This window comes from Labrus bergylta, chromosome 22, assembly GCF_963930695.1.
Source record: "Labrus bergylta chromosome 22, fLabBer1.1, whole genome shotgun sequence".
NCBI classification, from domain to species: Eukaryota; Metazoa; Chordata; class Actinopteri; order Labriformes; family Labridae; genus Labrus; species Labrus bergylta.
Genome location: NC_089216.1, coordinates 8,941,433 through 8,956,684, shown reverse-complemented (window position 1 = coordinate 8,956,684; position 15,252 = coordinate 8,941,433). Strand labels below are relative to the sequence as shown.

Below are 15,252 nucleotides of genomic sequence, written 5' to 3'. Positions count from 1 at the left end.
TCTTGCAGTCTTTGTGTATCAACTCGATTGGATATAATAAAAACCATTATTTAATATTCATTTAATGCAAAAATAAATAGCAGGAACACATTTTGTTTTCTTTTGGCGAACAGGAATTGGGTGATGTGAATACCAGTTGAGCACTGCAGTTTTCCGTCCAGACGGGGGCGTTACAGACTAGTCTGAAATGTGTGCTGGTCGTTGCATTGAACAGAGGTGTTACATCCAGTAATAAGATGAGGCTCAACAGCAATGAAGGCCTGTTTATCCTGAATGCAAAAAAAGTTAGCTGCATGTGACGATTGTTTTTTTTTGTATTTGCAAGAGATAATGAGTTCATTAAAGTTTGAATGGACTGTGTTCTTCAGTCTGCAGATTAAACCTCAGATGTAAATCCGCCCTCCACTGCACTTCTACTTGTTTCTTTCTGTTTGGCTGAGCTCTGCGTGAAGTACGCCCCATTTGTGCAAGATTCTGCACAGGCCAAAAACACCATCTGTTGACAAGAGGTAATTGTCCGTGGCAACTCTTCTACCTATTTTCTAACCAAAAGAGAGCACAAATCTGTACCATTAAGTTATCCTTTTATTTTATTATTTTTTTAAATAACACTTTAATTTATAGCTAAATAACGATTTTGTCTGGAATCTAATGCTCACCGCGTTCAAGCATGTCTTTAATTTCCATATGTTTCTACATTATGAATCAAATATACAAGACCTAATGTAAGAAAAAGTAGAGGCCAAAGTCCCCTGCTCATTGGCTAGAAATACAAAAAAAAGGAGAGCAAATGAAAAGTTCCACCAGGAATAAAAACACGAATGAACCTTGCTGCACCATATCTGAAGTGTTGCCTTTTAAACTACAGCCTGAAACATAGAATCTGATCTAACAATCATGTATAGAGGTAAAGAGGCCTGCAGGCAGGAGTGAGCGCTTTCCTATTGCCTTGTCTCCCCCTGCACCTCAGCAGTCTGGTCTGTTAAAGTCCCTGCAGACGACACACCATTCATATGGCCGACTGTGTTGGATCACCTATTGAGACATTTTGATACTAAACATGCACAAAGGTGGAGATGACTACAGCGTAATGCTCAACAGAATGTCTGCTGTGGAAATCTTCAGGTTGCTAGGATCACTTATCCCCCAGTACTAGATATTGACATCAAAAAGAGACACTAGGGGGGGTTGCTTCGTGCACCGGATCAGAGAGTTCAACCTGCCTCACAGGCTGCTGAACCAGTTCTCTGTCTGCTTTTCCCATTTTTATCAGACTGCTTTTGATTGGCCAACAAAAAGGGCAGCAAAAGTCTACAAAGCAAATCAGGACTGGAGGATTTTAAAAAAGGACGCTTAGGAGCACTGTGCCCCAAAACAACCAAAAACAGAACAGTTGCTACCCACAGAACATCAGTTTGACGAAGTGAGGCAGTCAAAAACCAACAACAGCCCCGTTACACTTAAAACATCTGCACATACCTACGATTTATATATGAACAGTTCAAATTACACACAGAACATCCACCGCTCTGAAATATAAGTCAGAGTCTGAGTATATAGTCATGTACTGTATAAACTAGAGATGCAACGATAAAGAAAATCAGCGCTGATACCAATTCTGATATAATTTCTGATATAATATTGAATTAAATTTAAATAATAAATCATTAGAAAAGCAGTCAAATGAGGAAAACAATCTTAACTATAATGAGAAATTACATAAATAGGGCTGTCTTTCAGCTCTTGTGTTTTTTCTACACATAATTCAGTTTTCTTTCCTGAAAGCAAACATTTTTAAAACATGATCTGTACTACAGTAGCTTGCCATCATTAAATCGATGCGAGGTAACAGATATTTATTAGCTACTGCAATCTGTGAATGCCAGATTATTAGTTGAAAGGTTACGTGTCAACAAGGACACCACTGACTGACACAGATTGTTAGCTGATATATCTGTGCATCCTAAGTGTTCACATTTCATTTCATTTCATTAATGTATATAATATTATCAATTATGTTACCATATTGACCTCTGTATTTAACGGCTCACATGATGACATCACCCGTATCAACACTTTGTATGTTGTTGGTTATAGTTCCTTTTATGCATGATTATATATATACATCATTTCAACCCTCATGGTTGTCCCTGTTAATGTGAGGCTATTTGATGGGAGCCACTAGCAGTCTCTGTTAATAAACGTGGGAATGTTGGTAAATAATTGCACACTTGTCAAACAGTGTCCATGTTTGTTTGGCTGAGACAAAAGAGGGGAAAAGATACCATGCAATGAGTATATGTATAATATAACTCCATGTGCTTCATTCAAGCCAGCCCTCGATGACTGCAGAGTCAGGGTCCACGAGACGTTTCCATAAAATCTTTTATTCCAAACAGATCAAATCACTACAAAATCTGCAACAATATGTACATATATTCCACATTTTCAGCTAGAGCTGCTGTTTTTGTCGAAATCATAAAAAATATTTTGATAATAATTGCTGGTTCATAACTATGAGTGATGTATTAAAAACATGATTCCCTGAAAATTACCTGCAAATGACAGTTAACATCAATCTAAATAAAGAATAGACAGGTTTGAACAGCATGCTTACTCTTACAGTTAGAAGTAAGAGTAGAACGATTAAAGTCAATCCAGTATAGACATGCTGTTGTGAAAAATTGACTTCATTCCTATGTAGTTAAAAACAAATAAAACCTGAGAAGACATGCCTTCCATGCCTTACATATATCGTATGTTATTCCCCGATATAAAAACATTACTGCTGATTTAATTTCTTTTTTTGTAACCTCCAGTGTTTATAGTGTCTTTCACCTGTATTTTAGCTGTAAAAGATTCAGTGTTGTAATCAGCATTGTTTCCTGAGGCGTTTAGTCTGTTGAGGAACTCCTTGACTGCTCCCTTTGTTGTGTGCTAACCCACTGTGATGGTGTCCATTTTCATCAGTCGGCTGTTTGGGATAAAACCAGAAAGACTTCAAAGTTTAGATGATATCTGTTTTCTTTATGTACGTGATTACTCAGCAATAGACCACAAAGGTGTGGTCCAGTAACTGAGTTATCAGATGCAACTGCAGGATAAAATCTGAGTTTCGAATAATTAGCAGAGGGACACATACCTTTCTTTTGTTTTCATTCTCTGCGTTCAATGTGTTGTGCAACTTCAAGCCTCCAGCCTCCTCAAGCTCTGAAAACACATTATGACAGACGTTAGGTGGGGGTTGTTTCTGCTGTATACATCCAATGAAGAAATCGTGACACAGACTGTAGATTATAACACCATTTAATCGGTCGAGGTCAGACAACTTCACCAAACACGCATGCTTACAAATCACTGACAGAGTAACAGTGTTCACAGTGCTGTTAAAAGGTGCAACCCACAAATTCCTTTCTATTTGGGTACATCACTATAAACAATAAAGATGACATGACACTGATTTGTATACGTAACAGATGTAGACTCTTTGTCTAGCAAACAGTTGTTGACAACATATGGTTGGCTCTGAGTCAACTAAAGATCTGCTACAAATTAGGTGTTTCACAAAAGTAGGAGTGCTAACAGGTGGTTGACAGACTTGACATTTCACAATGTTACCAAGATGAATGACTTGAAAATTAGTACTAACAACACGGACACAGTGACACACATGATTGAGTGTGTTTACATGGACTTGAGTATACTGGTTTTGAACTGTTTTTAAGAATCTTGTTTTTTGTTTTTGTGCATGTAAACATCATATCTCGACTTCAGAAACCGGGATAAGCCCTTTTGCCTTTTGCAATTTTGAGAAACTCTATTTTGCTACTGGGAGACCTCCAAAAGACAACGGGATAATTCGGCATGTTTATGCCTTACACTGGTGTCTGACAGCTGTTGAATACCTGCACAGGCTCAGCCTTAGCAAAGTGACATATCAGTAGAGTAAACATTGCTGCGGCAACAACAGCGTCTAACTTCTGGAGGGACAAAGAGGCTGAGTTTTGTCTTTGAAAGAATCAAATACAAAGTAATTGGAAGTTAAGATGGGAGAAGCATTAGAATGCTGACCTATTCCAGTATGTGTTGAACAGGCTACACTTCACTTTTTTCCAACGCAACGTTACTGCAGTGTGTGTTGTCAAAAATAAACATCACAGACGCCTGTGCAAATAAGACGCACCTGAGATTCTTGCATTTATTATCTATGCAGGGATATGAATAACCAGGTTTCTCTGTGAGAATGTTAACGTCATATTCTGATTGTGAATACTCAAGTCCATTGAGAGGCTACCATTGCATTCCTTAATCCTTTTAAATAATTCAAAAGCCAGAAGGATGACGGTGTGTTCCAGGAGCAGCATCCTCATAGAGAACAACACAGTGAGAAAAGGGAATAAGGAAATGTTGAATACCTGTGAGAATGTGGTCGATCTGCTCCACCGCCAGGTCAGCGTCCTCTGTAGTGAAGCACATGGGGGGCTTGAATTTCAGCACATTGCGATGAGGTCCATCCGCGCTGAGAAGTATGTGCTGTTCCTTTAGCCTGGGAAGTAAAAATGTAAACACAGTAGTAAATACAGTAATACGATAAACGATGGCACACTGACACACACGCTGACTTAATGAATGTTACCATTTACATTTCAGCTTGTCTACCTGAGACCAAATTTCTAATGTCTAATAAAAAAAAGAACTCTATCACTGTTACAACTGTAGTCAAAGACACTGTGCTTGAAATGTTTTCTATTAAAATGTCTATATTTGAAAAGTATTTTATAATCATATTGCATTAAGTACAGTATGGGACTTTGATTCTGTAACATGGCGGTTGAGAGATAGAGATTTACACATTTAAAGCCCTGAACAAGTGGAAGAAGTAATTTACTAATATGTAAATAAAAGATCAATATGTGTGAACTTATTTTCAGAATGAAATTGATCATTGTTTGATTTCATATATGAAACAAATGTATTCACTGAGTACCAAAGCTATAAGAAAATTGTGTTTGGATTCTAACGTGTTTGTAGATGAAAAGAAACGGACTGAAGTTTCTCCAAATGTTGCATAATGTTTCTTTTTTCATTACCAGTGTGAGGTCAGTCACTTATCTGTGGCCTTGCACTTACTTATAGATGACTTCTTGGGCTTCTGCTGTAGCAGGAGTGAGCTTCAGCCTGTCTTTCACAAGCTCCACCCCAACAAAGAGGCCGCGCCCCCTGCAGGATGTGGCAACATTTATTAATAATAATAATAATAATAATAATAATACCTTTTCAAAACAAGTTACAAAGCACTTTACATACAACTAAAAGCCAATAGACAACAGTTCATAGAACATAACATATAGAAATAAAACAATAAAGCGATAAAATCAATCAAAAGTTAGTCCAAAATAGTTTTTTAAAAGTGACTTAAAAGAAGACAGTGTGTTTGCTTCCCTGATCTCTAGTACATCTGCCTACTTTGACAAAATGTGTGAAGTCCTGTCTAAGACTGACTGCACACAAAGGCAGTTTATGTTTGAAGTTTGTTCTGTATGAAGGTCGTATTCAGTTGGCTTACCTGATGTCACCAATCAGTGGATGCTTCTCTTTCTGCTTTTCCAGCAGATCGGTCAGGTATCGCCCCACATGCAACGCGTTCCCCTGCAGATCCTCTTTCTTGATCACGTCCAGCACAGCCAGACCGATGGCACACGACACGGGGTTACCGCCAAACTAAGGAATTCAAAACCCACACACACAGAGGAAACATTACACCGAGGTGAGGTTCACACCCACTTCTGTAGGAGATCAGCTCCTGAATGAGTATGTAGACACCCTTAACTCTTCTGCCATTATGATCCAAAGATTCAAAGTACAATACATGACAGAGGGAAATCTGACATTTATATCACTACATTCCAACTTTTCTTTGTCCAATAAATAACTGTTGCCTACAGTGACAAAAACTGTCTCAAGCAGAATGTACTTTTCCATTTAGTGTGGAACACAAATGTATTGATCTGCTTGGCAAATATAGAAATAACAACGTGCCAAGTTTAAGGTCAGGTCGTGTATACTTCTGGTCAACGTAGGGAAAAAAAGCCAAGCTTCTACTGTTTTTTTAGCTGCAATATGTTTAACCAGTTAAATAACTAAGTAAAATTGTTTAGATTTCTGTGTTATAAATCAACACAACAGTAAACAATTTGCAGAAAGTGGTACAAACTAAATCAGCTTTTTAGTCTATTACCTGCACAGTTCTCTTACCGTATTGAAATACTCCATTCCCATTTGCAGGAAGGCCGCTGCCACCTCTTTGGTTGTGACCACACAGGACATGGGGTGGCCGTTGCCTATAGGCTTTCCCATGGTGACAATGTCAGGAACGAAGTCTTCTCCCTGAAGCTGGAAGGCCCAAAAGTGGGTGCCGACGCGTCCGAAACCCACCTGGACTTCGTCAGCAATGAAAACGCCCCCGGCCTTACGCACATGTCTGCAGGAATGAATGGATCCGTATTAGTAAGTTGCTCATTCTCTCAATACGGCACACATCCACATAAATGCAACTATTTATTACAAGGCACACATTTGCCCCCAAAAAATGTTTGATGTGATTCTGAAATGTTGGCAGATACGAAAACACGACTGAATCTTTGCAATAACTTCGGTACACACTCTGCAACTTTTTGGTAGTAGCCCACGGGGGGAATGACCTGCCCGCCACAGCTCTGCAATGACTCAGCAATAAAAGCAGCAATCTGCAGGGGAAGAGAAAAAAAAACAAGTATTAACCTAAAAGCAACACTGAAAAACTGAAAAAGAGAAGGAGTCCTGGCGTCTTTGACCTGTAGATCGCCCCTTTAATGAGTGTGTTTTTTTCACTTTTCAGTTGATGGACAAAGTCTTGCAATGCTTGGACAGAAATGAATGTTAATGTAAATCAAAATGCCTTGACAGAAAAAAGTACACATTCATTCAGATCATCTGGCTGCAACATTAACACTTAACACACTACTGAATTTCTGCAGTATAAAGAAATATAAGACTTGTTGTAGTTAATAGTGTAGACATACCATTGGTAAAAACATTCATTAAATAGCACCAAAAGGTTTTTGGTGCAATCACTCTACTGAAGTTGGGTTTCTCTGTCTCATCGCTGGAAGCATGGACATACCCTTGGGTTGAGCTTTGCAACATACGGTTAATGGCCAACAAGCTTGGACACTAAGAGTCCGCAACACCTGATCTGGTGATTTGGGATGACAAGAGTCCTCGGTCTGAGCCTAAAAAATGGGACAAAAATTAAAGTGGAAAAGAAGGGGAGGAAAGATAAAAGTGGAAATGTAAATGAGTATCCATAAAAAAGGAAGATAAACAAGGCAACACTATAGGGGGCAAGATTTGTTATTAAATTAAAACACACAGTATGTAATGTTATAGAAGAGTTACCAGAAGCATTGCTTTTATACAATGAAAAGACTTGTAAGTTATTAATGACCATTTCTTTAATGCCCGTACTGTACAATTGTAGAAACGCACGACCAACGATCACCATTTAATTTTTGGGCAAGTCCTGAGAGCTCTCTCTGTACGAGGTAAATCAGGACAGAGACTTCACAAACAAAATATCAAATATGCCAGATATTTATCTGACCGGTCAGGAGCAGCTTGTTGTTCCTCAGTGTACTCTGCACAAAAGATTACTTGCGATCGGGCTGAAATCAGGCCCAACTTCAAAACGAGTCCTACGCCTCAAAATCTGGGTTTAAATGTATGCCGGGCTTAAAAGAAAGAGTCATCTGAGATTTTATCTGCAGCACAAGGTCCATCTCACTTTAAGAAACATCAAGTACCACAACAGTATCAACCACAGTCTTTACCTTGCCTCCTTCCCCTTGGACTTTTTCTATCATGTCTTCAACTTCATCTGCGTACGCTGTGGCTGGGTCCGGGTGGTCTGCTCTGTATTTGCCTCTGTACACATCTGGGCTCAGAGCCTGTGAAGGGGACAAGATTTTGAGGTCATTATTGCTGCTTCCTCATCCAGATTGCATTTAAATACGACAAAAATATCAGTTTTAACTCTAGGCTTTCTTCAACTGTGACAAATAATGGTCCCCTTTGTCCCTAGGTGAAATGTTGGGGAACATTTGATCACCAGCGTCTCACTTCTTTGTGTCTATGATCATGAATAAATCATGCAGGCTGGGGAAACAGACAGGATCGCCCCACCTTCGGCATGTAACACTATAGCTGGGGATTCCTCAAGCTGCTGTATCAAACTACACTGAGGCTATGAAGGGACCATGCAGCACAACACAATGCATCACTCTGGGTTTAAATATGTGCTGTTTAAAAAACAAAGTCACACACTTCAATGGAATTTGAAAAGTCCTCCAACAATGTAGTGCTGCACTTCTATAAAGGGGGCGTTATTTGGGTCAGTCTTCAGAACCTCTCAATCCCACAATCCCCATAATGCAAATCATGTATTTAGATTGAATGCTTTTATCTAAAGAGAACAGTGATGTTGTTCTGAGATTGACTGAGATAGTACTCACAGTTTGAGAATAATAAGGGGTGAAACATCTTTACATGATGATGTTAATTTCAAAGGAATAGAATCCAGTAGTTTGAATTGATTTTGTAGTTTTTTTTTATTTTGGATTCAACTCTTTTAATTCTGTGTCTTTTGGGATTTTAACTTTCTCAGTAGTAAAGTACCAAACCCCAAAGGAAAAATACAATCCCTCCCTTTTCTGAAGCACTTTGGTTCCTCCTTAGCCGGCTGAATTTAGTCAAAAGTACTTGTTTTTCATGCGTCTTTCACCTCTGTTCTTACCCACACAAACACACACGTCTACACACTTCTCGTTAGCCTACCAAAGGTTGAGTCATGGTGTTTTAATAGTGTGCAGGCAGGCAGACATGGAGAGAAAAAGCACTTACCACATGGACAGATTGGTTCTCCTCAGGATCTGCCAGCTGGTGGAACTTATAAGGACTGATGTCAATGAGGGATGAGACATGGCCGTGGTATGCACTGCAAACAAAGCAAACACAGGCCATTGACCAAATCTGTCAAATCTATTAATGCAATACATGCACAGAAGTATCGAATAAACAGAAGTATCACTGTAAGAATTATTGAATCTCTCCCCATCAGTTATCTTTTGGCTTGTGCACAATGAACCAGGACTTACTTATCCAGCGTGATGACGTCCTTGTGGCCGGTGTACTGCTTTGCCAGACGGAGAGCCAGGTCATTGGCTTCAGAGCTGAAGTTCAAAAGAGCAAGGGTTACTTCGAGTTACTGAGTCACCACAAAACACACAGGTGAAGCCACGGCTATCACTAGCACGAACGCCACAGTTTAATGTTTTACTGCCCAATATGGGGTCGTATGAGGTTACACCTATTCATCAAAAGATGGATTTGGACCAAACAGTTCTGGAGAATTTTGGAAGACCACCAGTCTTTTCTCTGAGAACTACACACCATGGTTCCTCTAAACTGGGTTCTAGGAGCTAAAATAGTTCATAGTTCCTGCGGTGCAGAATGAATAAAAAAGTGTGAGGGCTCCAACAGTTCCTCGGGGTCCAAAAATGCTTATGTCTCACTCCTCTTAAGCCGGGAGTTGTGAATACTTTTAATCGACGTTTACAGCTGAGAGTGTTTTTCTTTATTCGTCTATCTAAAACCTCAGAATCATACAGCAGACTCTAATGTCACTTTTTTTTTTCTTTTTTTCACCAAATTTATTTATTTGGTAACCATGGACACGAACAGAGTAGCAAGAGTACAGTGGAATACAACGTTTGGGTTGCTTGGTAACAGTCCAGTTTTCGTTAAATTGTGGAACTAGTTGAGTTGGTGGAGTTAAAAAAAAAAAAAATCTGTTGTTGAGTTTTACTTTTTACTGCTAAATGATTTTCTTCTTGTATGATCGTTTTTAAAAAAAAAAGCACTATCATGCCCTCTTGTGCGATATTACTTAAATAATGCATAGTATAAAAGGTACATTCAATGCGAGCTTCTTAAACCACTTCTATTATGGAAGTTGAAATAATGGGTTTGTTCTTAAGGTGCTCTGTGGGGTTGAAGTATTGCTTGCATGTAAGAAGTGGATCGGTTTCTAGGTTGGAAAAGTGAAGCCAATGCAAAAAAGCCCATTTTCTATATATACTTTTTTTTTAATGGCCAGCAGGGGGCGATTTCACTGGTTATGAGATGGAATCAAAACGTATGGAACCAGGTGATAACATGAACCTACATCTCAGTTGATTTATTACCTCAGTAAACATTGACCTTATTGAGTTTTAAGTCTCACCAAGTCTCATCAATAGTGATCTCACCGATAGGTGTCATCAATGGGTTGTCAAAGGCTTTGATTGGAAATTTGACAGCCAAATGCTGGATTTCCTGTTACCAATTGGTGTGGCCGAAACACCTGAAGGCAATAATTAGAAAGGGTGTCCAGTGACATTTAGCCCACCAACTATTGTCTGCTACCATTGTCTTCTTTGAACAATCTTACTGCATATAACTGCACTTTTTTATTGTTTTATGACTATAGCAAAAAGAAATGTAGTGATAAAAAAAAAAAAAACACCTCCTTTTGTCAGGTTTATAACTTCTAAATAGCCCTGGCTGATAAAAACTTAGTCTGATATTGCACGTTTATGGATCATTATCTCCAACATTATTACCCTGAACCAGATCATTTCTGTTGGTGTTGTGTAACTCCCAGCCAGCGGTGTAAATAAGTAACTAGAATGCTCCAAAGCTGGGCATACATTACATTTAAGATGTATTTTGTGTGGATGGCTACACACACCACAGGAATGCAGATCTGCAACTATAGTAGCTTGATGCAGTAAAAATATTTTCTGTTGTTCTTTAAACTGCACAACTCTAACACACAATTCTAGACTACAGGGAGGCAGTCTCACTCTGTCTCAAGTGTTCTGTTCTCTTTTAAAACATATGTTGTCTCTTCTTGATAACAGTTATATAATAGCCATACATGTTTGGACTACACCCTTTTATCATAGAATTTACAATGCCTTGTGCTTTATTGATGCTATTAGGGATAGCTTGATTCAGGCACCATTCAAGTAAGACAAGATCTGAATATAATAACTTGTCATTACCTGTACCTCTTTGACAATCATTCACACCCCAAAAAAACAAGTCTGGTGAATCATCGCAGCAGCATGTTTGTTGTTTGAGAAGAGCCAGAACATGCACACATACCCAGAGTTGACAAAGTAGCACACAGACAACTTGTCAGGCAGCGTAGCCTGTAACCTCTGGGCATACAGTACGAGGTTGTCATGCAGGAACCGCGAGTTTGTGTTGAGCTGTTCCATCTGCCGAGCTCCAGCCTTCACAACATCTGGGTGACAGTGGCCCACTAGAAAATTAAAAAAGGAAAGGAGGCACACTGGATTACAAATGTTCCTCGAGTTCAGACCTAAAAGAAATCTATTCAACTGTGAGTCATCCAATAATTGGACTGTAATTTGCTGTCAGAACAGTGACTGATATAATTGTAAACCACATGTTGAGATTAAAGAGGCAGGATATAACTGTTTATAATCATGTCTCTGACTGCAAACAGTGCATCTGTTGTCGAATCGGAATCAGGTCAACATTACACAACAACTTTTTGTGTGTGTTTGCATGTGTTTGTGTTTCCAACAGTGTATACCATGAGCCACATTGTTGATGCAATCCAAGTAGCGTTGTCCTTTTTCATCATACATGTACTGGCCCTTGGCTCGCACAATCTTGATGGGGTCATGGCTGAAGAAAATCTTACAAGATGGCCTGCAGAGGAGCTGATATTACTACCAGTATTTCCCCCAAAAATGATGTTTAAATGGGGTAAACTGATATTATGTTCATCCACATCTAACATTATTACAAGCAGTGATGCAGAGTTATTCAAACAAAGTAGATGTTATGAACCTTTTAACATCAAGATATTATCTGTCTGATGAACTATGACACATCAACTGTCACTTTTGTATTAGCTGCTCATTTGTACATTTAAAAATGAATAAAATGTGTCAACAAAATAATCAAATTTCGATGTGAAAAAGATTGACGTGTATCATGCTGTGCTCAGTGCAAGTTTGTAAAGACAGTAGTTACGTTTAAGGACGCCATACTAAGCCTATAGGCTTTGTATTTAAAGTTGTTTACAGCCTACTCAATGCCTGTCATCTTTATTAGACACGTTTTTGTTTTTTCTTTTGCGTTTAGAAAAGTACATAAAGTTCATTCTCTTACCCAATATGCTTCTTCCTCAATTCTAACGTCTTGCTTTTCTCCAACCTTTCCGCGGACATCCTAATGTTGTCCATTTGGCGTCCGATGCTCACTTTCCTCTCCACTGACTCACACACTAGTTACAGCTGCACGAGCATATAAACACGGTTTGACACCCGCGCGCGCGCGCACTCAGCAAGACCAACCCCCCCCCCGACATACAGTGCGCGAGCTCACGCTGCTCCCCCCCTGCTGTCATCGAGACAACATCTGACAGCTGACAGTCTGACAACCTGCAGACGCCTTGTGGACAGTTACGTGTTATTAACAGGTTTGAGTAATACGCAAACAGGTTGTGTCAACAGCTGTTCTATCGCTGCAGAAGTTTATAATGTTTATACTGAATGAACGCACCTAGTGTTTACATCTCCACTAAAACCTTTCCCCCTCTACATCTATTTTACTTCTTTTTTTTTTTGCAGTACTTGTTTCTTTATGTTGCAATAGGCATATTAGTGAATCTATTAATCAAATCTTTATTTATTTAGGCTAGGGCCAAAAAACATCAAAAGCGATCTAATTAGACCAGTGGTGTCCAAACCTTTTTTTTCTTTGCGGGCCAAAATTGTCGTGTTAGAATGGCTGGGGGGCCACAGGTTTTGTTTTTTAAAATATAGTCGAAAAAATAGTAAGGTTTTGTAGATCAGAATCAAAAGGCTCGCTAAAGAAACCCTTTAATAAAAGGAAATCAAATATTTTGATTTCTTCGTTCAACTTTTTTTTTTTTCCTCAGAATCAAGCCTGTGATATGGTTAATTTTTCTTTTTGGAAAAGCTTTCTGCATTTAGCTCAGGTCATTAAATGGTTAAACAACAGTCCGCTTGTTTGCAAAAACTTTGCATAAGTTTTTTTTTTCATAGTTTACAAAAAAAAATGTGGAAAATAATAAAAGCTGTAGATTTAAAAAAACAACAACAACATACATGTTACTGAACATTTTCTATTTTAGGAATATTGTTGAGCCCTTGTTAACATGAATAAGAAAAACAAGATAATGTGCCAATCTTAATCAAGGCCCCGGGCCAAAATCTTCTGATTCTTCATTTGAAGTCACGGGCCGCAAAAAATCCCCTCAAGGGCCGCAAATGGCCCTCAGGCCCCACTTTGGACACCCCTGAATTAGATTCTTTAACCTGAACAAAACCCGACTCATGCATTGTTGAACAGCGGCTCATCTATTGGCCACACTTACTCCTAATAGAGCACACAATAGTTTGTGATTTATGTAATCTGAAAATAAGGGACTGCAAATAAAGACAACACTATTATTTGATGTATTTGAAAGACTGCGTTTATTTGGCTCCAACAGTACAGTCATATGAAATGTCATTTTGAAACATAGATGTGTTAACAAAAGGGTCTATAATAAAGAAATGACAATCACTCTGGTAGAAGATGATAATACTAAAGTTGAAAGGAACATTTACATATTCCATAACCCCAAATCTCAGTTTCCACTTTTTAAAAAAACAACGTGGATGCTGCCTTTTTTTTTTTTAAATGCTCTACCAAGACTGCATGTTACTCTATGTGATAATATTCCTCTTTAACTGAGGCTGCAATCTGGGAGGTTTTGATGAGTGATGTGTTGCTCAAGTGGTACTGTATTCTACTGTTGAAAAACTTGACTCTGAGCATATCTGCAGCAATGACAAATACACAGATGTGACCAATCGGTGAGTCATGTTGGAGCCCCTCGTGAGCTCTGCTAATACTGACATGGAAACAAATACTGATATGGAAACACCTGTTTCAAATGTTTTGGCACATCTGCAAAAAGCAGAATAAACATATTTTGAATCTTTAACATGGAAAACACATTTTCACACAAACAAAGAAATCCAATTTAAAAAGTCAATTAAGAAAAATTAGCTGCACATGCTAAAGATACAGCAACTTGTGGAAACAAATACTGTAACAAAGGCTGGAAATCAAAACTCAAATAAAAAAACCTTAATGCAACAATTTAGTAAATAAAACACAATGGAAATAAAGTCTTACACCATGATTGAAGGGACATTATTTGAGGAAATAGTTAAACCAATCACAAATTGCTATTTCATGAAAGGTCCATGTTTACATGCGCGTCTTTGTCTTTCTTTCCAGGTAGTGGTATACAGGGTAGCATGACCGAGCAAATCACAGTGGTGTGATATTTCAGCTGCATTTGATGCTACACACATGAACCAAAGTATAAATTGCACTTCTTGTCAAATGAGCATACATTTAAACAGTACATTGTAATCCACTATACATATATCAAACTACATTCAATGCAAAGAGAGAGAAGATGTGAGAAAGAGCTGTGATGTTTAACTTGACACACTTGCATCAGTACTTTGTTGCCATAGTTAGACACGTAAAAATTAAATAAAAGTTTCTATTGTAAGGCCTATACGCTGAAATAAATGCACCATGAATACACACTAACTTATCCGTTAATAAACTCCTTCCTCTGCAATGTACCTGTTGTGTGACACCTTAGTATGAAGCAGCTTCTCATTATAGAAACAGAGACGCAGCAGAAACTGACAGCAAAACAACCGAAAGGAATGCTGTTTAGAACTACAATGCCTTCATTTAAGAAAATGATAGAAAAATAAATAATGTACAACTTCAAATAGAGACAAATACACAAATATATGCACAAAAAAAAACTTGAGCTTGTTACATACATAAACACCAATGACGATTAAGAAACCTGTTGTGTACTTCTTGCCAACGGTAGAGCATATCGACTGAGCTGTACTATCAGATAGCACCAACGTAATCTGTACAGATGTCCGTTTTCAAACAATGATGAGCTGTACAATCAAACAGAAACAGCATGGGAAATAAATGCTCTTGAATCCACCGGTGGGTGCTGCTACATCACATCTCACTCTGCCCTTACAGTAAATCATTCATGCATATTTGTATATGCTGAAG

General features: G+C 38.5%; 1 protein-coding gene across 2 annotated transcripts; it reads right to left on the bottom strand.

Annotated features, from left to right (window-relative positions):
• Positions 1–2,367: 2,367 nt before the first annotated feature.
• etnppl (ethanolamine-phosphate phospho-lyase) lies at positions 2,368–12,443 on the bottom strand. 2 transcript variants are annotated; one of them, XM_020630548.3, is made up of 13 exons: positions 12,286–12,443; positions 11,702–11,820; positions 11,245–11,404; positions 9,192–9,266; positions 8,938–9,031; positions 7,869–7,985; positions 6,664–6,746; positions 6,256–6,481; positions 5,567–5,721; positions 5,131–5,220; positions 4,416–4,546; positions 3,143–3,210; positions 2,368–2,974 (listed from the first exon to the last, which is right to left on the bottom strand). In XM_020630548.3, the coding sequence occupies exons 1-13, from the start codon at positions 12,357–12,359 to the stop codon at positions 2,873–2,875; spliced, it is 1,494 nt and encodes a 497-aa protein (XP_020486204.1). In that variant the 5' UTR covers positions 12,360–12,443; the 3' UTR covers positions 2,368–2,872. The 2 variants fall into 2 exon arrangements, with proteins under 2 accessions (XP_020486204.1, XP_065806300.1); XM_065950228.1 differs by lacking the exon at positions 11,702–11,820 and having other exon boundaries at positions 12,286–12,411.
• Between the last annotated feature and the right edge of the window lie 2,809 nt (positions 12,444–15,252).

Bases quoted from the DNA above. Each gene is read 5' to 3' on its own strand.
- etnppl (XM_020630548.3), bottom strand. From the start codon at position 12,359: ATGGACAACATTAGGATGTCCGCGGAAAGGTTGGAGAAAAGCAAGACG. The intron at 9,267-11,244 runs GTATGTGTGCAT...TTTGAACTTCAG, and splicing joins TGCTACTTTGTCAACTCTGG to CTCTGAAGCCAATGACCTGG. The intron at 2,975-3,142 runs GTATGTGTCCCT...TATCCCAAACAG, and splicing joins AGAATGAAAACAAAAGAAAG to CCGACTGATGAAAATGGACA.